The 22863-nt window shown below is 40.9% G+C and overlaps 1 protein-coding gene across 1 annotated transcript in view; it reads left to right on the top strand.

The window, feature by feature from the left end:
- The window catches only part of DYRK4 (dual specificity tyrosine phosphorylation regulated kinase 4), a 36415-nt gene extending 14793 nt beyond the window's left edge, over positions 1 to 21622 (top strand). Inside the window, exons 5-14 of the mRNA XM_045781211.2 lie at positions 502 to 665; positions 3676 to 3812; positions 4123 to 4263; positions 5135 to 5273; positions 8807 to 8888; positions 11649 to 11821; positions 13326 to 13386; positions 17155 to 17284; positions 20517 to 20692; positions 21378 to 21622. Coding sequence (XP_045637167.2) covers positions 502 to 665; positions 3676 to 3812; positions 4123 to 4263; positions 5135 to 5273; positions 8807 to 8888; positions 11649 to 11821; positions 13326 to 13386; positions 17155 to 17284; positions 20517 to 20692; positions 21378 to 21622 — 1448 coding nt within the window. The remainder of the gene's footprint in view (positions 1 to 501; positions 666 to 3675; positions 3813 to 4122; positions 4264 to 5134; positions 5274 to 8806; positions 8889 to 11648; positions 11822 to 13325; positions 13387 to 17154; positions 17285 to 20516; positions 20693 to 21377) is intronic.
- Positions 21623 to 22863: the final 1241 nt, after the last annotated feature.

Genomic DNA, 22863 nt, shown 5'->3' on the forward strand with positions numbered 1-22863 from the left:
GAAGGATAGAGAAGAGCAAACACACGTTTCTTCCTTGCAGTCTGGCTGCAAATTTGAGTGGGAATACTTTCTGGGCCTTTAAAGTTGCATTTAACTTACCTGCCTGGCTCTGAAGACGTTATGGTTTGCAGACCCTCTTGGGATAAACTATTTGTATATCCTCAAACAATATTAACTTGGAAGCTGCTGCTGTAACTACATACTACTGTTGACACTAGCTTTCCTTCTCAAATTTTTACCCATGCTGCTGTAACCCATAGCTTTTGGGGGCTAAATTCTTCTCCCTTTCCCTTCCTTTGTGTTTCCCTCCTGATTTGTACAACACCTTAACATTTATCCTTTACATTTCTACCCTGTGCTATTCAAGACACATGGTCCTTAGTAAGCCACCTAGTTGATGAAAGGAGTGACTGGCTCATGAGCTAGAAGGGGCTCCATCATCAGGATCCTGGGTAAATCCCCATGTTGCCTCAACTGACAACTATAGTGTCTTTCACACAGAGGCCCTAAAGTTTTTTAAGAACCAGCTATCTTCATATGAGCAAAGTGAAATCCTGGGCTACACGGAGCTGTGGTTCCTGGGGCTTGAAGCAGAGAAGCTCCACGTGACTCCTGAGAAGTTCAGTAAAACAAGTTTCGATGATGAACACGGCTCCTATATGAAGGTGATGGGGGAGTAGGTCGTGGTAACTCCAGGGCCCTGGGGCTTAGGGACAAGTAGTAGTCTGGAAAGGAAAAAGGTGTTTGTATGTGTGTGTGTGTTTTTAAAATAGCTTTGGTGATGATACATCTCAGACTAGACATCCTGAAGGATTCTAGTAGGTGTTAAACCAAAGAAATGTCATGTTTAAAAATGGGAAAATAAGCAATTAATATACAAACTGCTCTGCTAACAGAGTACTGATTTTTCTCCAACAATATTTGGGGTAACAGGTTTGCATCCTGGGCAAATTTTTCTGCATAGCCCTGCACCCATTGGAAGGGCTAGACTCCATGGAATAAGATGCAGTCTCCCCAACATCCTCTTTTTTTCTCTTCCGCACAAGCCCACACATGAACCTCTATTTCATTTTGAATGCCATTTCTCTACAACCAAAAAAGTTCTTGTCACTGTAGTCCCTGGCACCTAGTCCTTGACTCCTTTCATTTTCCCAAAGGTGGATCCTAGCAAAGATGGATCTCTCCTTCTCCTATTTTGATTGTATCTCTGGGGTTCGCCAGGACATTGCCTCTTACCAGCTTGAAGGTGAAATCTGGGCAGTGGAAAGTGTTTCTTTTGCTTCAGAAAGCAATTTCCACTTCTGAAGATGTCCAGATATATGATGTTTAGTCCACCAGGTGATTGGGTTGCTGGGAATGTCCTCCCCTGGACATTTCCTCACAACATGGTTACATTTAAAGAAGACAAAATTGGCCTTTGATGGCTTCATAGAAGAGACATATTTCTTAGGAGTAATTAGAGCTGTGTTTCTCAAGCTTTACTATGCACACAAATCCCCTGGAGATCTTGTTAAAAATGTGGATTTTTCACCATACAGTACATCCCCAGGTTTTGATGCAAAGGTGACTAACATAATATAATAAAAAATATAATTATTTAAAAAAATATATAAATTTAGGCCAAAAATTTGGATTTTTATCCAGCAAGTGTGGAATAGAGCCTGAGATTTTTGCCTTTTCCAAAAATTTCCAGGCAATGCCCATGCTGCTGGTCCTTGGGTCACACTCTGAGAAAGAAGGATTTAGAGTTTCTGGTAAAAATCCTCTATCTAGTGCCCTGGTTCTCAACATTTTTAGGCCAAGGATCCCTTTGGGAATCTGATACATGCTCTAAGTCCTCATTTCAGAAAAGGCACCCTGAACATACATAAAGTTTCAAAGAAGGGTGTGTTGCTAATGGATCTTTGGTTAAGAATTTCCAATACAAACCGTACTTCCAGTTCATGAAGATGTCCTCAGCTCTTCCACCCTGACCCCTACCTGGGCATAGCGTCTCTGGGAAATTCCTCAGGGATGGCAGCACTACCTTTAAGTTAATTCACTGCAGCTCAGTTCCTCAGTCTTAAACATTAAGGAACTATGTTATTGGTGGAGGCAGGCAGGGGGATAATGCATGCTCACTGTATACCCATAATCTCCATCTTCATTCATTCCAATGAGTGTCAAATCCCCAAACAAGCAGCACAACTGCATTCTCATTTCTATTCTGTCAACAATTATTAATTGAATACCTATTTGAGAAACTATCATATGCTTGAGCATGGGCTGGACTCTGGAAATACAGAAGGAGCTATAAAAATGAATACAACCAGGTTCTTGGCCTCAAGTAATGACAATCAATGTCAAAGTTGACATGTAGATAAATAATTATGATATAACCAAATTGGTGACCTGTGCAAATACCTTTATGCCAACATGTGCAAAATTTGTCCATTGCCCTTTCCCTGTACATTGTCATGACAAACCTTTACAAGTAGGGTAATCCACTTCTACATATTAGTAAAGTTATACCTGTTTGTAATCATGATCCTGATTCCTGCTGTATGAATGAACCACCACCACAGTATCACAAACATATCCTGAGGACTTGTACACAAACATATGTCTTTCACCTCTCCCAAATTCCTGAGTGCAAAACTGGGAATCAGAGATTCTCAGAACTGGAAGGCATTAGAGGTTCTTATTCAGGACCTTTAGTTACAGATGAGGGCACTCAGCTCAGAGTGAGTAAGTGATATGCAGATATGCATATGCAGATACGCAGATAAAGTCTTTTTAATTAAAATTTTCCTGTTGCTTTGAATAAATACCTATTCTCTAGTTTCCAGCCCAGGGAGGGACGTGTGTGATTCTGGCTCTTGGAAAATGCTTCTCCTCTTAGTTGAGAAAGGCTCAAGTTCTGTACTGCTAACTCTCGAGTTAGAATTGAATCTGGGTAAGTCAAGAGGAGAACCAGATCTGACCAGGAAGAGGCAGAACAGATAGGAAGCCTTCTTTGATTGATGGAGACACATCAGGGGTCTGAAATGGAACTTCCCCCAAGCTGAGGCTGCCTCTCAGCTGCATTCAAGAATCATAAAATATCCAAACTAGAAGGGACTTTAGAGCCACTTTGCCCAATCCTCTTACTTTACAGGTTCCCACATAGGCAGAAAACTAGAGGTGATAGCAGGACTGGGACTAGAACCCAAGTTTTCTTTTTCTAAATTTTTTATTTTTAAAGATTTTATTATTTGTTAGAGAGAGAGAGAGCACACAAGCAGGGGGAGCGGCAGGCAGAGGGAGAAGCAGGCTCTCCAGTGAGCAAGGAGCCCAATCTGGGCCTCGATCCCAGGACCCTGGGATCATGACCTGAGCTGAAGACAGATGCTTAACTGACTGAGCCACCCAGGGGGTCCCTAGAACCCAAATTTTCTAAAGACCATCCAATGTTCTTTGCACTGCCTGAAATGGATAGAGTCTGTGGGACCTTCCTGGCACCACATTGGTAGCCTGGGATCTGAGCAACAACCTGACCAATGCAGAAGCAATGAGAGGTGGGTGGAAGTTGCACGAATACCTGGTGCAATTCAGAAAGTTCCCCCGGGGGTAAACCATGAGCTGACATGGGGCCCCACTGCCAGGGAAGCCCCAGAGCCTATGGCTCTGTTCCTTACCCTGGTCTGGCTTCTGCAGGTCCTGCATGATCACATTGCCTACCGCTATGAGGTATTGGAGATGATCGGGAAAGGGTCCTTTGGACAGGTGGCCAAGTGCTTGGATCACAAAAACAATGAGTTGGTGGCCTTGAAAATCATCAGGAACAAGAAGAGGTATGGTTTGGTAGATGGCCTAGGTCATGGGATGGGTGGTCTGCATGATTCTGGCCTCTTCATAGTGCCAACCCTTCCTGACTCTGCTTTTTCCTCTGATCTTCCTCGTGCTTTTCCTCTTTCTCTCTATCTGATTCCACAACGGGGCAAAGAGGAGGCAAGAATATGAAGCTTTTAGTGCTTTCTACCCCACCCCCCTGGACAGTGATGGGGAGAGGCTGGAGAAAGGGGCTAACTGCTGCAGTATGGCATGACACTGTGAATTCTGTCCCCATTCCCTATTCTCCCTGCCACTCCCCCACTACTTCAGATTTCACCGTCAGGCGCTGGTGGAGCTGAAGATCCTGGAAGCTCTCAGAAGGAAGGACAAAGACAACACCCACAATGTGGTGCACATGAAGGACTTTTTCTATTTTCGCAATCATCTCTGCATCACCTTTGAACTCCTGGGGTCAGCTGCTTTTTCTTTTAATTCATTTTCTTTTGAAAAGTTGCTTAAGGTGACAGAAGAGAAACTTTGAGGTCAGAACACTAGATTTTTCTAGATGTGAGCTTTTAATGACTAGATTGGACATGATGGCCAAGGAGTCAAAGGAGCTGGCCCCAAAGCTGCCCATCTCACCCCATCCCTCAGTCATGACTGTCACCTGCCAGCATACTCAGGATGTGCTGCCTAAGTTCTGGGTGACATAACCAATACAAGGTCTCTGCCCTCAAGACTGAAACTGAAATATATTGAAAAGGACTACCCTTTGCCACCATGTCCCCACTCACTGGCTTTATAATCCTGTGGTGCTGAGGTTGGAACCCAAGGGAGCAGGCAGCTAACTGTTCCCAGGGGGGAAAGGACTTTGATTTTTAGCAAATAAGGATAGGAGCAGATATTTTTGGTCAGGAAGCAGAACCTGACTGAAATAGGGTGGCATCACCTAGCTGAATATTGGAGCTGGAAGGGTGTACTAATTGGAAGGACATGCTAATTTGATTACTTTTCTCTCTGAGAAGACCATCTTCCATAATTTGAACAAAACCGGAAACCCAGAAAGCATTTAGCAAAGGGGAATAATTAGGGTTGACTATCAGCGGCCTAGTATTATGGGATTCACTGAGCTAGTAGCTTGGTGCTCCCATGACACCATTGCTATTAGTGAAATTCTAGGAACCAGCTAAATTTGAGTCAGAAGGTTGACACTCTTCTCAGCATCTCTGATGACTACAAAATGTGCTCCACTTTCCAGTATGCAGAGGTGAATTATTTTCCTTCTGTCAAAATGAACAAGCCAGGCTGCCTTTCTAGACACATCACTTTCTCTCTTTTCCAGGATCAACTTATACGAGTTGATGAAGAATAATAGCTTTCAAGGCTTCAGTCTGTCAATAGTTCGGCGCTTCACCCTCTCTGTTTTGAAGTGTTTGCAAATGCTTTATGTAGAGAAAATCATTCACTGTGATCTCAAGCCCGTGAGTACAAGCTCTGTCCTGCCAGGCGAGCTCGTTCCCACCCTCAGAAATTGTTTGCCCCATTTTGTTCTCCAGTGGTAACTGGGAAGCCATCATGGCCAAGGCTCCAGGGTGGAAGCCAAGCAGTTATGTTTGTATGTTGTGTAAACCGAGAGAGATGCAGTGAAGACTAGGGACAAATATTGGGGCAAGGCAGAAAGATGTGGTTTATCATCAAGACAGACAGAAAAAGGAAAGTCTGAGGGCTTTCTTACAGAAGGCTTAGGGGTGTGCAGAGACATATGTTATGCAGGGAGATAGAGAACTGATGTACTAAATCCTGACTTTATCCACTGTACTCTGAGTTGGTCCTAGGGTACAGCAAATCCTCTGCTCCAAATGAATGTTCCCTTCCCACATGTCCTGCTGGTATTCTATACTTAGCTCTATTATTGCTCTGGTTGGTATGTAGGGATGCTTTCTTTATCTTCCACTGACTGCAAGCTCCCCCAAGGTCAGGGATCATGTTGTCTCACCATTTTATTCCCAGGATCTATCATGGTACCTGGCAATAGTAATGGTAGGCAACAAATGAATGCTTGTTAGGAGAGTTAATGATTGAAAACTTGAGGAGTACAGAGAATTAGCTACGGGAAAGGTATAAAGGTGTGAAGATATGCAATCAGGAGCTGGTTCCAAAAACAACATGACTCTCACAGATATGTAAACATCCCTTAATTTTCCTCATTCCCTTCTCCTCACCCTCCCTGAAGCAGTTAATTTTTTTATTGTTTTTTTTTAAATTCCAGTATATTTAATACAGTGTTATATCAGTTTCGGGTGTACAATATAGTGACTCAACATTTCCATACCACACCTGGTGCTCACCATGATAAGTGTACTTTTTAATTACTATCACCTATTTCCCCTGTCCCCCCACCCACCTCCCATCTGATAACCATCAGTTTGTTCTCTATGGTTAAGAGTCTGTTTCTTGGTTTTTCTCTCCCTCTCTCTCTCTCTTTGCTCATTTGTTTTGTTTCTTAAATTCCACATGTGAATGAAATCATATCGTATTTGTCTTCATCTGACTGACTTATTTCCCTTAGCATAATACTCTCTAGATCCATCCACGTTGTTGCAAATGGCAAGATTTCATTCCTTTTTATGGCTGAGTAATATTCTAGTGTGTGTGTGTGTGTATTTATATATATCTATATCTATCTATCTATCTATCTATCTATCTATATATATATATATCTCACCTGTTCCATCAACTCTTGGGCTGCTTCCATAATTTGGTTATTGTAAATAATGTTGCTATAAATATATGCATGCATCCTGTTGAATTACTGTTTTTGTATTTTGGGTGTAAATACCCAGTAGTGTGATTAGTAGATTGTAGGGTAGTTCTATTTTTAACTTTTTGAGGAGACTCCATACCAAAACAAATTTTTTTAAAAAAACTGTAACTCAGTGGACTAATTTGGGATATTTTTACAATCCAGTATTGACAAGATAGAGATGTTCTCTCAGGGCTTACTGATAGAGTCTCATGGGAATGGTGATACATTAATTTATTCTCCACATTCAAGTTCTTAATCCTCAGCTTTGCAGCTTCAAAGGGTCGCTACATCCATGGTTTCTGGGCTTAGGTGACTGACTCTAAGCAAGGTCATTCACATGACATAATGGATTTCTTTGAGAAATAGTAAGCTGGAATATACATGCCCAGTGGAAGAGTGTGCATGCAACCAGGAGAGTGCTTGGTGAGTGTAGATCAAGAATCAGGGAGTTATTCAAAGGAACAAACGTAGTGCTCTAAAGGGCACCTGCACCCCAATGTTATAGCAGCAATGTCCACAACAGCCAAACATGGAAAGAGTCCAGATGTCCATCAACAGATGAATGGATACAGAAGATGTGGTATATATATATATATATATATATATATATATATATATATATATATATATATATATATACACACACAATGGAATATTACTCAGCCACCAAAGAAAATGAAGTCTTACCAACTGCAATTATGTGGATGGAGCTAGAGTGTATTATCCTAAGCAAAATAAGTCAATCAGAGAAAGACAATTATCATATGATTTCACTCATATGTGGAATTTAAGAGATAAAACAAAGGAGCATAGGGGAAGGGGGGAAAATAAAACAAGACAAAATTAGGGGCATCTGGGTGACTCAGTTGTTAAGCTTCTGCCTTTGGCTTGGGTCATGATTCCAGGGTCTTGGGATCGAGCCCCACATCGGCTCCCTTCTCAATGGGAAGCCTGTTTCTCCCTCTCCCACTCCCCCTGCTTGTGTTCCCTCTCTTGCTGTGTCTCTTTGTGTCAAAATAAATTAAATCTTTAAAAGAAAAAAAAAACAAGACAAAATTAGAGAGGGAGACAAATTATAAGAGACTTAATCACTGGAAACAAACAGGGTTGCTGGAGGGGGAATGACGGGGATGCGGTAACTGGGTGATGGACATTAAGGAGGGCACTTGATGAAATGAGCACTGGGTGTTATATACAACTGACGAATCACTGAAGTCTACCTCAGAAACTAACAATACAGTATATATTAATGAATTGCATCTAAGATTTTAAAAAAAAGAATCAGGGAGTTATTCTTATGGACTCAAAGGATAGTTTCTGGAGCTGTGATGGCCTGAAACATCCATCCCCTCTATAGAGCTATTTCTGTCAATATGATGGGAAAGCCTGCTCCATTTAGTTAAGGAACCTTTCCATTGGTCTGTAGACACACTAGAAATGTCTGCTTTTTAAAGACTTTTGCTGATTGAACTCTTCAGTTAATATAGATATTCTTTAGGAAAAGTATATCGACTAAATTTGTACTTTCTTAATTTGTGGTGCCAGAGGCTTCAGACCCGGCCTGTAAGCAACTAGTTCATCTGATATTCATAATAGTCAATTCGTCTGATATTGAGAGCTGTGAAAACATGACTGGGACTCTAAACTCCAGCCCTAGATAGTACACCCTCATGCTCTGAGAGCCCAGGAACTCTGCTTGCTTAACCACAATCCTCTGGGGACACTGGTTTCACATTTCCCCCAAAGTCAGCAAAAGAATCACAACTCAAATTAAATTATTGACTTTTTTTTTGGTCCATTACTGACAGATCAGTATGTTGGGGGAGCACTTAATGGAAACATTAAATTCAGTCAGTGATATTTCTAAGGCCTTATGCAAGCAAGGGATAGAGCCAAGTGCCAAGGAGATAAAAATAAACCCATAATGTTCAGGAGTTACACATTCTACGTGGGGAAGGAGATAAAATATATGCAAAAGAAATACTGCAAAGCACCAAATTCTGGGTCCAAACAATAGGTACAGACCACAAATCAAATGGGAAGTCAGAGCAGGGGGGGATAACATGGTGTTTGGAGATGTGGGAGGAGGCCACCTTGGAGCTGGTCACATTTTGAACTGGGTCTTGCAGGATGGCAGGCATTCTGGTAAATAGAGCGTGTAGAGCAACATTATTAAAACCTGACATCTGTCTTTCTCCTTCTGTTTAGGAGAATATAGTGTTATACCAAAAGGGCCAAGTCTCTGTTAAAGTCATTGACTTTGGATCAAGCTGTTATGAACACCAGAAAGGTAGGCCCATTCTGGTCACTTTTTCTGAATTTTCCTATTGTGATTTCTTTTTTTTTTTTTAAGATTTTATTTATTTATTTTACAGACAGAGAGACAGCCAGTGAGAGAGGGAACACAGGCAGGGGCAGTGGGAGAGGAAGAAGCAGGCTCCCAGTGGAGGAGCCCAATGAGGGGCTCGATCCCAGGACCCCGGGATCATGCCCTGAGCCAAAGGCGGATGCTTAACGACTGAGCCACCCAGGCACCCTCCCCCATTGTGATTTCTTTCCCTTACTGAAACACCATTTCCAATGTGATGTCACCTGGGTTCTAGTCTGGGCTCAGGCTTAGCAATTGCTGGTGTGGTTTTGAACAAGGTGTTTCGCTTCTTTGAGCCTAAATGTCCACATCTATAAAATGAGAAGATTGGACTCAAATACCACAAGAGTCCTTTGCAGCTCTTGAATTCTGTATCTGGAATTACCCCAGAGCATAGGCTCCCGAAACTAACTAGATGTGCATCTGAATTACTAGAGGCCTCTGAAATTTACAGCTCCCAGGGCCTCACCCCAGATGTACTGAATCTAAATTTCTGGGGGAGATCCCAGCAGTCTGCACTGTAAAACACACAGCCATTCTGAGATTTGGGATTCACTGCCCTAAGCTCTCCAGACTTTATATTTTTTTTCCAGGCTAGAATCCAGAAAGCACCCTTGGAGTACATTTGTACAACCATCCCTGAGCTTGATTTAAGTGCCTCTTCTTTTGACTTTTATCAGGTTTGATGGCAAGAACATGTACCATTTAATACTTCCTGAGTGTCTTCTATCTGTCTGTCACCATTCTGGGTACAGGAACAGAAAACCGAACAGGTCCTGTGCTCTGATTGTTTACCGTTCAGTGGAAGAAACAAAGATACAAAGGAACAGGACAGGTGCAGTGATTACAAGTATATACAGACTGTGCTAAAGGCATAGCAAAGAGGGGCTTGGGACTAGCCTTCACGGCAGCAGGGCATGTCAGAGGAAGCCTCCTGAGGCCAAAGAAAAGACTACTAGACCGTTGTTTCCAAATATTCTGCAGCACTACGTTTGAAGAGACATGTTATCTTTTACGTATGGAACCTATAAGTTCCAGCTAGAAAACAATCTGCCTCCTACAAAGTAGTCATTTGCTTACTCTTCTCAGCCACGAAAGCTGTGCAGCCTCTTGCCTTGGCTGCCAGGATGCTCCCAATAGAATTTGGAATGATCCTATCCTTGCTTTCAGATAGTCATTTCCCCTTTTATATATCTTCTGACTTCCCTTTATTTTAATCATGAGACAGTATAGAGTATGGATACTAGACTGGAATGGCCTGAGTTCAAATCCCAGCTCTGCCACTTATAGCTGAGTGACCTTGATAATTTATTTAATCTTTGTATGCCTCAGTTTTCTCACTTTAAGATGGGGACAATAATAACACCTGCCTCACAGGATTGTTGAAGGACTGAGAGTTGCTCTGTATAAAGCACTTGGAAGAGTGCCTGGCATATGTTAAGGATTTTTTTTAAAGATTTTATTTATTTATTTGACAGAGAGAGACAGCCAGTGAGAGGGGAAACAGAGGCAGGGGGAGTGGGAGAGGAAGAGGCAGGCTCCCAGAGAGGAGCCTGATGTAGGGCTCAATCCCAGGACTCTGGGATCACGCCCTGAGCCGAAGGCAGATGCTTGACGACTGAGCCACCCAGGAGCCCCAAGGATTTTTTTAAAAGACTTTATTTATTTATTTGTCAGAGAGAGAGAGAGAGCGCACAAGCAGGGGGAGCGGCAGGCAGAGGGAGAAGCAGGCTCCCCGCTGAGCAAGGAGCCCAATGCAGGACTGGATCCCAGGACCCTGGGATCATGACCTTAGCCGAAGGTAGCCGCTTAACTGACTGAGCCACCCAGGCATCCCAACATGTTAAGGATTATAGAAATGTCCATTAAATCCATTTTTTAGTTATGCTGTGCATATATGTACTTTGATTACAAAGTGCATCAAATGCATTTTGGACATAGGCAGGGTATAAAAGTCATTTTTATTATATCTTTATTTTGTTTTAAATCACAAAATTGTTGTGTTTTTACTAAAACCAATTCAAACAACAGAGAAGTGACTACAGAATCCTTGCCCTGCCATCTAGGTAAAGAATGTCAGCATGCACCAATAACTAGTGTCCCATTTCTCCCACCTCTGTAACATCTAGGCTCCCCACAGTACTGTCTTCTGTACCACTTCATCTGCTAAGATTTTGTGGGCTCTTCCTTCTATACTTTATACAACACAATGCACATAATATGTTGAATACACATTAGAAGAGTATGCATTTACATGTTTCTTTTTCCATTTTAATATGCCTCTTCCCTTGCCAAATTGCAATACTTTCAGAAGGTATCTATCCCAAATTAACATGATAGTTTGCAAATTTAGCTTTATAGTAGTCTGTTTGCTTTTTATAAAGCTTGGCTGACTTAAATGTCCTTCTCTAGGATAATGCCTACTGTAGAGCTCTTGACCAATGAAGTGAGGGTAGTAAGACCACATGATAATCAGGCTGCTGTGAAGATTTGATGAGATTATATATGTAACTTGACTCAGAAGTGCTGATTGGCTGTACTTCCATCTCCCCACAAAGCCTGGAGAGTGAAAACAGGTGGGGCAGTCGTAGTTATCCTCGACCTTCACCTGAGAAGGTGTCCTGGAGAAGTGTGTTTTGGAGAGGAGGACTTTACAAGATGGTTCTCTTTCTTTCCCGACAGTATACACCTACATCCAAAGCCGGTTCTATAGATCCCCAGAGGTGATTCTGGGCCATCCTTACAACATGGCCATTGATATGTGGAGCCTGGGCTGCATCATGGCTGAGTTGTACACAGGCTACCCTCTGTTCCCCGGGGAGAATGAAGTGGAGCAGCTGGCCTGCATCATGGAGGTGAGGGGGAGGGCTTAGGTGCCCCAGAAGAGCTAGCTTGCACTCTGAAACATTGGGCTACAACAGAGTGACTGTAGGGCAGTGGCCTCTGTACTTTTTATTGTTGTTGGATGTTTCCTGAAAGTATTTTTGGAATTATATGCCCCTCTGTACACTTTTGAGTTTTTATCTAACATTTTTATCATAAATTTAAATAGTTGTAGGGGATGAAATTTCCAACATATTATGAAAGTGACATTTTATTTTTGTTTTTTAATCATTTAAAAAATGTTAATTCCAGTATAATTAACATACAACGTTATATTAGTTTCAGGTGTACAATGTAGTGATTCAATAATTCTATACATTATTCAGTGCTCAACATGACAAGTGTACTCTTTTTATTTTTTTTTTTTTTGAGAGAGAAAGCACTGTGGAGCATGAGTCGAGGGTGGGTGGGGTAGGGAGGGGCAGAGGGAGATAGAAAGAGGGAATCTTAAGCAGGCTCCATGCCTAACACTGAGCGCAATGTGGGGCTCAATCTGATGACCCTGAGATTACAACCCGAGCCGAAATCGAGAGTTGGACACTTAACCGAGTGAGCCACCCAGGCACCCTGATAAGTGTACTCTTAATTCCCTTCACCTAGTTCGCGCATCCTCCACCCATCTCCCTTCTGGTAACCATCTGTTCTCCATAATTAAGAGTCTGTTTTTCTGTTTGTCTCATTTATCTTTGTTCATTTGTTTTGTTTTTTTAATTCTGAATATAAGTGAAGCCATATGGTATTTATGTTTATCTGACTGACTTATTTCACTTAGCATTATATTCTGTAATCCATCCATGTTGTTGCAAGTGGCAAGATTTCATTCTTTTTTATAGCTGAGTAATATTTCATTATATATACCGCATCTTTATCCATTCATCTATTGATGACTATTGATGGACACTTGGGTTGCTTCCATAATTTGACTTTTGTAAATAATGCTGCAATAATCATAGGGGTGCATTTATCTTTTCAAATTAGTGCTTTTGTATTCTTTAGGTAAATACCCAGTAGTGGAATTACTGGATCATATGGTAATTATATTTTCAATCTTTTGAGGAATGTCCATACTGTCTTCCACAGTGGCTGCACCAGTTTGCATTCCCTCCAACAGTGCACAAGAGTTCCTTTTTCCCTCCCAGATTTGGGATATGTCATTCCTTAATTCAAGGGTGGTCAGCATGTACACTGGTTTATTTATTCTGACAGTGAGATCTGGCTGCCATTAAAAGTGGGCTACCTCCAGTTAGTCTTAATGCTTATTTAGAATAACACGGCTGATATCTATACTGAGGATACTGAAAGAGCCCTAAATTAGGAGTCAGAAGACCCATGCTCTGGGCCTTTTTATCACTGGCTTGAGGTTATCACTTAATATCCCCGGGTCCTTATCTGTAGAAGCAAAATTTGGCAAAAGTCCCGTCCAGCTGTAATGTGTGACTCCACGAGAGTGAACCCACTGCATTGTACTTGTTGAAGGTGCTGGGCCTGCCACCAACCCACTTCATTCAGACGGCCTCCAGGAGACAGACATTCTTTGGTAAGTCCCCAGGTCTAATGCTCTTTCTCCCATTGTGATGATGAAGTCTCACAGACCTTGGAGATACCTCCCATACCTAAACCTCATTCAATGCACTTGCTCTGGGCCCATCCCAAAGGGCAAGCTGTGATTAGGAGCTTCTGCTAGAAAAGTAAAAAGCTGCTGAGAAGTGGTACCGGAAAGCATGATGGAGATGGGATGGGGGAGTCACATTGGGAAAGAGGTCTTGGCATAAAAATGACCAGGTTCCTGCTCAGAAGATCTATCAGCAGATCCTGAAACTTGAAAGATTATAACTATTCCCGTTCCTGTAAATTCTCCTTACTTCTGCAGGCAGCTTACCCCTTCACACTATGTACTGTGCAGAGACATCCAAGAGCAGAAGCTTCTTTCTAAGAATGGCGGGAAATTTCTTTGCTACATTGTATCATTAATGGAGCATCATTCTTTCCTGCTGAAATTCTCTTAATCCTCCAAACCTTTACTATGCCCGAATCATCCCAACTTTGTTATAAAATGGGTAAATAAAGGCTGTTAGAACAGTTTGGCTGTGGATATATTGTGGCTTGCCAGTTATGTATAGGGCAGCTACCTAATTGCTGGAACTAAGCTTCATTCATGGCCCCATGTTGCCCACCCCCCATCACAGTTTCCAGACTCTGGATTTTCTGATCCTCTGCCTTTTTATTTGACTGGTGCTGTACAAGATGGACAGGTCGATCAACAAGGTCCAACTGACGCAGGGCTTCCAGGGTACTATGCACCAAATAGATAAGTCAGTCCCATATCTAAAATCCTTTCAAAGAACCACAAGAACCTAAGGGATTCTTATGTAGAAAAATCCATAGTGACCAGAATTTAAGCCAAGTGGGGTGAAGCCAAACATGAGAGAAAGGGCACTCTACAGATAGGAGCTCTGCACCCTGTGGAATGACATTTCTGACCAGCTATTCTCATCAGAATAGTTCCTAGGCTTCTATTGGCTATGGAATCTCCATCATTCCTAGACCTCCCATCTCTTATTTCCACCGAAGAGTGCCTTTAAATGGGAGCATATCCTTTACTTTTTTTCCCACAGCTTGCCCCACCAATAAAAGAGTTAAAACACCCTGATGGGAGATTCCTAGACAAAAGGCTTTAGTTACATTGGTGGTCAGTCAGTATAAACTAGTTCAGTCATGTGGGAGTTAAAATGTAATCTACTTCTGCACCATTTGGTAAAAAGCTCCTGCCACAGCTACAGGCTCCCTGGCCCCTTTCCCAGGACTTGTTGGACTCCCGATTATCCAGAACTAAAAGTTTAAGGCCTAGCAAGCAGAGGGTTCTCCATGACCCTGTTTCAGTACCAAAGCTATCATCCTTTCTGATTGGTTAGTCCCATGCCATTCCTATGGTTAAATCTTTGAGACATCATCTTGTAGTCATGACTGGAGCTTTGAAAACCTTCCCTTTGGGCACGGTCAGTTTCCTGGATGCCTTAGAACAGTGCCCATGCTCTAACCCTTCTAGAGCCGTCTGATGGCAGGCAGGAAGATCTAGCTGACTCGTTTGTATAACATACATAGAGCAATGGAACTGGTCTTTTAACCCCAGATATGCTTTTACCATCCACTACTTTTAATTGATGCACTGGGTGTTATACGCAAGTAATGAATCATGGAACTTTATAACAAAAACTAGGGATGTACTGTATGGTGACTAACATAATATAATAAAAAAATATTATTAAAAAAATAAAAATAAAAGTCCTCACCACAAGAATAAAACCTAGTGACAATTCATGGTGAAAAAAAAATATTTAGCCTTCTGGATTTCAAAGGGTTTAGGGAAAGAAAAGTAGGGGTGTTGGTGTTCCCTCTTACCAAAGACATTGTGGGAAGAGTCACATCTTAAGCTCATAACACTGAATTTAAGATTATTCGTTGTGGGAAGCACTAAAAGGTAAGGAATATAGGGCATCTTGGTGAGAGGGTCTGGTTCATAGAGTACTGGCTTTTACCGTGAGCATGAGGCTTTAAAATAATGATGTGTTTTTGGTAGCAACATCCACATGTCTTTACTTCCTGACTTTATTGGGATCTGCATCTTATTCAGCGTTTCCCAAACTTTTCCTGATTATAAGAATCAGTTGGGGACTTGACGAAAAATGCTAATTTCCATTATCTTCGTTTGTAACCTATGATATAACAGATCTGAGGTGGGATACAGGAGACTGCATATTTCTGACAACACATCTTTGTAATTCTTATTATAAGTTTGAGAAACACTATGTTCACCTCAGTTATTGGCTCTCTCTTCCCCAGATTTGGGCTGTCAACAGCTCCTCCACCCCCAGCCACTTGTAGTTTATACCCCTCATTAGCAGCAAAGTGATGTTGCTTCAAAGTCAGTAAGATATTTTGGTGCTCCAGGTCACAAGAAGGGGATGGAGAGATTAATTAAATATTGGGGAGCGCCAGAGAGGTGAGAAAAACTTGTACAAGAGAAACAATTACATAATGATGACTTAGGAGCTGTTATTTATAAGCCCGTGAGCCTGATTTTTTCAGTCATTTGTTAAAAAAAGAAGCAACTTAGGATCAAACGGGAACACTGATGCCATAGTCAAAAAGGAAATAGGGTTTGTATGAGTTCACAGTACCTATACCCTATGAAATACCCCCAACTCATTTTTATGTCTGTAAATACACATACCCATGTGTGTGTATACAAACATATATACATTCGTGGTCTCTTCTAGGAATTCAGTGTGAACAGATGTTCTTTTTGAAGCCCCATATATTGCATTGATTACAAAAGTAGTAGAAGGGCTTCATTATGCACCTTCCAGAATGTCCATCATGTGAACCCCGCTGAGTTTTTGTGAGAATTCAGTTTAATGTGTAAATTGTGTGTGTATATTCACATCCATCCATATGCAGATTTACAAGGTATAAGCATAAGTGGTCACCTTTTCTGAACATGTTGTCCAAATGAGTGGCATCACCTTCAAAACATTGCACAGAATATTCTAGGGAAACCTCTAGAGCTGTCTTCAGGGCTTCTTTCCAGGCATGATAAATACATGTGGTGAGAGTTTTAATCAGTCAAAATAACTGAAGGGAGTCATTTCCAAGCTGTGTCTTAAGCAACAAACCAAGTTTAATCATTCCAATTTTTGGACAAAATTTTGATGTGACTATAAAGAAGTAATGAGATTAGTTTGCATGTGTGGCTTATAAACAAGTTCTGAAAGCAGATGATTCTCCTGCAAGGACTTTCTTGTTACACTTTAGGGATGTTTCAAATTCTTATTTTATTTAAAGGGTTAGTGGGAAAGGAGCAAGGGCATAGATAAAACAAGAATAGACAACAAACATCTTTTTTTGTTCAGAACTGTTTGTTCAGAGAATGTTTTTGTCACTTCAGATTTATTTTATTATTATTATTATTATTATTATTATTATTAAATATCATTATTATTTTACCCTGGTTAAGGTTAAGCCATTAGATTTTGGGAGGAAGAGGTGGGAAGGAAGCTCAGAATATACTGTAGAGGGGGGAAAATTGTTTGTAAAGGTTAATTGCATTCATTGGGTAATCTCCATGTGATTCTCTTCATCTGACTGAGATGGAGGGCATGTTCATGTGTGTGGGAGGGGAGTGGTGTAGGACTGAGCTGGAGCTGCAAAGACCACTCCAAGAAGCAGTATGGTTGAGTGAACAGCTATGATGTGACCAATGTATGTTAACAGCTGGAACTAAACACAGAATATTGTATCTCTAAAGATTCCAAAGGTTTTCCTAAAAATATGACCAACAACAGGGGGAAAAAAAGATACCCGGATTCGAAGGATCTCACGATGGTGCTGAAAACCTACGACACCAGCTTCCTGGACTTTCTCAGAAGGTGTTTGGTGTGAGTTGGTAGGGGTGTCTTTGCCTCTGGGTTTCCTCCTAATCACTGTATTTTCCCACGCATTTGCTGGTGAAAGTCTGGGGCTGGGAGATAGTTATAAAAATAATAATAAATAGAGCTTGAGAGTCTGTCGAATGCTTTCCCTCATCAGACTGTTCTCTTCCATTCCTGTGTGGTTAGCAGGGCAGATGATTTGCTCTGTTTTGAGATGTGGAAGCTGAGGCTCAGTGCTTTGCCCTCCATTAGTGTGTGGGTACAGCTTGCCTTCTTGGCCTCAAACTGCCAGGCAGCAAGGTTGTAGGCCAGTTCTAAATAGCTTCTGCTTCAGAAACTGAGGTCAACTTCTTGCTTGTAACTGTTTGCATACACACCAGCGTATGGTTTCTGGGTCGCTCCCCATTCCCCTAGGATTTAGAGCCTAAATTAAAGGATTAGGAAAGGGATGATTTATAAAACATTTATCATGTACAGCTTTTTAGAATCTATATGCTAATTTTGACTCTTAGAAATTAGGTTCTGTACTTCAGTCAAGTCAGAGTTAAAAAAAAAGGAATAGTCAATAAAGCATTGAGGACAATGCCTGTGTTTCAATAATGCTAGCTCTTGTCTTTCTTTTATTTTTTTATGATATGTTAGTGACCATACAGTACATCATTAGTTTTTGATGTAGTGTTCCATGGTTCATTGTTTGCGTATAACACCCAGTGCTCCATGCAATATGTGCCCTACTTAATACCCTTCACTGGGCTAGCTCATCCCCCCACCCCCCTCCCCTCTAAGACCCTCAGATTGTTTCCCGGAATCTACAGTCTCTTGTGGTTCATTTCCCCCTTTCTTGTCATTCTTTTAAAAGAGGTTTTGCAAGTGTGTCTCCACTAAATGGCAAATAGATTAGTCACATGGTATTTGGTCAGTTGTTGTCTCTCTCTGGGCCTCACTTTCTTTTTCTATATAATGAAGTATTGCTAAGGTGCCGTTTTAGCTATATCAGCCCTATAATTGTTGAGTATTTTTGAAACCATATGTTTATACTTTTTCATTCTTCCAGTGGGATAGAGTAGTTTTAGCAAAATACTCTTCTTGTGTTTGTACACTCTGGCAATTTAGGCACTAGCTCAGAGGATAGGCCATCAAGTACTGCTGAAAGTTTTCCCATATAGAAGGTCATGCTACTCATCTGAAGTGTGGAGCTAGAGAAGGAACCTGTACTCCACCATTACCTCCATCCCACCGCCCCGCCTTTTACAGAATGAATGTGCATTAACAAATTACAGAAACGCACTATTGAGACTGAGGTGACCTATCCAGAAACCCCAACCATCCAGTACACAGCTCAGAACCAAGAAAGAATTTTTTTTTCTTTTTTAGGGCAAAGGGTTGGTTGCTCACAACTTGCAAGAGGTGATCAAGCTAATGGGGCCTATTACCTTATCATCCCCCCCCTTTTTTTTTTTTGCTTATTAGCGAATTTTTGGAACAACAGACTAAACATTTTGAGTCAAATTTAATAGGGGTGTATGTAGAGTTCTATGTCAAGCTTTGTAGGCCAACTTTAGAAATTCAGGAGAGGGGAGTTATAGCTTAGCAGCAATTCATTTCAAAAAGAACTGGGAGCTTGAGTTGTTTATGACCTTATAAATCTAGAATATTAATGCCATCTACCTGCACTTAGAAGCTATTCCTAGCATTATGGACACCAGTAAGACAATAGCTGAAATTCCCTATCTAGGAAGGTAACAACTCTATTATATGACCAATACTTAGTTGTAATGTAAATGTCTTTGGATAGTTGGAGGATTGTGACATAAAAGATTAGTTGTCTCATTCTCTATATAGTAGCCCCCCCCCCCACTTACCCATGGTTTTGCTTTCCGCGGCTTCAGTTACCCGTAGTCAACCGCAGTCCAGAAACTGATGATCCTCCTTCTGATGTCTTGTCAGAAGGTCCGTACTAGCCTAGCACTACCTCACACTGCCTCTGTCATTCACCTCACTTCATCTCATCATGTAGGCATTTTATCATCTCACATCATAAGAAGGGTGAGTATAGCACTAGAAGATACGTTGAGACCACATTCACATAATTTTTATTATAGTATATTGTTATAATTGTTCTATTCCATTATTAGTTATCATTGTGAATTCTTACTGTACCTAATTTATAAGTTAAGTTTTATCATATATATATATATATATATATATATATATATATATATATATATGAAAATCATAGTATATATGGAGTTTTGTACTATCTTGTTTCAAGCATCCACTGGGGGTACAATGTATTACCCCATGGGTAAGGGGGGACTACTGTAATGTTAATGGGTAAAATCAGAAACTGGGTCTAAGTTACTACTGTAAAAGCTCCTGGGAAGTGTGAGTTTTGGCTCAATAAAAATGAAGAACTTTTAAAGAACTGGTTTTATCAATATTGGAATAGCTAGTTCTTTTTTTTTTTTTAAGATTTTACTTATTTGACAGAGATAGAGACAGCCAGCGAGAGAGGAAACACAAGCAGGGGGAGTGGGAGAGGAAGAAGCAGGCTCATAGTGGAGGAGCCTGATGTGGGGCTCGATCCCATAACACCGGGATCACACCCTGAGCTGAAGGCAGACACTTAATGACTGAGCCACCCAGGCGCCCCTGGAATAGCTAGTTCTGTGACTAAGTGACTTGTACTAAAAATACTCAAGAATGACAGATGATTCCATGTTGAAAGTTCTGTCAGATGCCTTTTGTTACTGCATTAAATGTTTGGCTGGATTATATCCAAATCTCTTTATAATATTAATGTTCTAGCACTCTGTAATGTTGTGTGTGATGTAGTTGAAGGCCCAGATTTTGTAGTTCAGAACTTGAAATTAAGCCTGTCTTTGTTTTGATCTTAGTTTATTGACCCCTAAATCCCCGTGGTTAAGATTTTCTATAATATTTCTTAGGAGGGAAATTCTAGGAACTCTGGAAAACTTGGGTTCTAATATATTCCCTGGTTTGTCATGCAAAAAATAAAAAGATTATTTTCATAGTTGTTTCCAGGTACTTGTACATGTCGTAATCTCTGTTCTATGATGATACCTTTGAGTTATAACATGGTTTAAATGAGTTCTTTAAGAAAGAACCATTTTTATTATATCTTATTTAGGTTCTTTATTGGGGTCTTTTAAAATGTTTTCCAACATTAGAAAGGGAAGCAAAGCAATAACCCGTGCTGGGCTTTGTTGGTATATAGATGGGAACCTTCTCTTCGCATGACCCCTGACCAGGCCCTCAAGCATGCTTGGATTCATGAGCCACGGAATCTCAAACCACGGTCCAGACCCCAGACCCTGAGGAAAGCCAGTCTCTGTCTCCCCTCTGAGGCTTGGAAGTCCAAGGTTCAGGGGCATCATCACTTGGACATAAAAGGTACAGCCCCTCAAATAGCCAGCCCTCTTCCCGTGGTCCAGGGTTCGGGTATCTCTGGAGGATTCATGTCAATTTCTCTGAACTCAACCTTGGATACATCACTACTAGCCTGCCATTTCTCACGTTTGAGATTTAACCTCTTTCAGAAGACTTGCTTCTAGCAGGGTTTGCTTCTTTCTTGCCTCCTTTTCATTAGGAATTTCCACTTTTCTCCTGTCTTCAATTCCCTTTCTCCTCCTTTCCTTTTCTTTCACTGTGTCCTCCTCTGTCTGACCTATAATTACCTTTTGAATTTTTATCAGAGAGATTATGGCACTATGCAGCTATCTTTTATATACAATATAGCCTCATGGTTTTGTTCATGGTCACTGGGGTCAGGTTGCTTGGGATTAAATTCTGGCTCTACAATTTACCAGATGTGGGCCCTTCAGCAATTTAGTTAACCTCTCTGTCTCTCAGTTTTTTCATTTATGAGAATGAGAATAATGCCTATTCTTTATGGTTGCAGAAATTAATAAATGTGAAGTTTATGCATTCTTCTAAGCATTATTCATTTTTGAAGCACATAGAGTATGTTTTTATATAATTACAACCAGAATTTTCCCCAACTGATTTACAGTCTAATGGACAGAATATAATTCACGTTTGAACACTTGTTCCTTCTGTCTTCTCTCTCCTTTGGCAGAGGTGATCATCAAAGCAGCGACCATAGACAAAATAAAAGGTGGCACCACTAAACAGGTTCAGAATTCGGGTGATCAGCAGGGCTCTCTACAGCATGCAGCTGATGTTGTCCAGCTGCCTCAACTAACAGAAGCTTCTGGAAAGCCAGAGGCAGTTGTTGGAACAGAGGAGTCCAAGACCTCCCCAGGAAAACAAAGTAAAAATTCCTCACCCAAGAACATGAATATTTTACCACCTATTGTATGACCTTTGCTGAAGGTGTGTCCTGTTCCTTTCCACCAATGATTTGTATTAGAGACAGCACTTATATTGTACAATATTTCAGATTGGTTTTTTTAATGTTTTTTTATTATATTATGTTAGTCACCATACAGTACATCCCTGGTTTCCGATGTAAAGCTCGATGCTTCATTAGTTGCGTATAACACCCAGTGCACCATGCAACACGTGCCCTCCTCACTACCCATCACCAGATTGTTGTTTTTTAATGCATAAAGGTTTGCTAAAAAAAAAACTTTATTCACATGGCCAGTTAGCATGATTCCTATTATGAGGGATGAGAAAGAATGTCCTTGCACCTGCACTCCCTCCTTATGCGCTTAACCAGATAAAATGATGTGTGTATATGGGGGCGGAGGGGTAACTACTCAATGTCATAGCAACACTAATAGAACTCTAATTTTTTTCCCCTAAGACAGCTAACCTGTTAGGATTCTTGTTTGAAAATGAAAAACTAGTTTGGATTTAGCTTATAATTAGTTTAAGCAACAAAGGACATTTTTTTTTTTGTTTATGTAATTGGGGAATCAGGAGGAATAAGTGTAATTTCAGGCATTGTAGAGTTTAAAAGCTCAGACAAGGTCATAAGACTCAGAGTCCCTCTCTACCTATTAGCCTTACTTCTTTTTTGGTTTTCATTCTAAAGACAAGCTCTGCCCAAAAGTTAGTGACCACCATCATCCAGTCAAAAGATGCAGTGCTAGCAGGAAAGTCTCAGAAATAATTGGACTTGAACCAAACACTATGTCTGAGATATTGGGATCCTGTGATTGGACAGGCTGGGTCACAAGCCCACACTCTGATGATGGTAGCACCGTGGGGTAGGGGACAGAGTATTTCCCAAAGGAACGGAAGCTGAGTAAACAACAGGATATATTCACTCATCCACCATCCTCAAAATCTTTGTTTGGCTTTCTAGTCCTCCTCTATATGAATACATAATCTCTATATGATTGTAATTATAGAACAGATACAATTTTATAAGAAACTTCTTAAGATCATAACCTCATAAACAACATGGAAAATTTACCTGGCTTTATAGTTTTCATTTTAATTACTATGTAATAGTTCATGAAAGAAGACACCAGATAATTGAAACAATGGGTTTGGATAAGATCGCCCAGGAAAGGTGAAACAGAATGAGAATAGCAGAGGATCAAAAGAAAGTAGGAAAGATAAATATGCCAGGGGGTGACAGTGTTAAATAG

This window comes from Ursus americanus, chromosome 25 (assembly GCF_024610735.1).
Source record: "Ursus americanus isolate L20-20 chromosome 25, mUrsAme1.1.p, whole genome shotgun sequence".
NCBI classification, from domain to species: Eukaryota; Metazoa; Chordata; class Mammalia; order Carnivora; family Ursidae; genus Ursus; species Ursus americanus.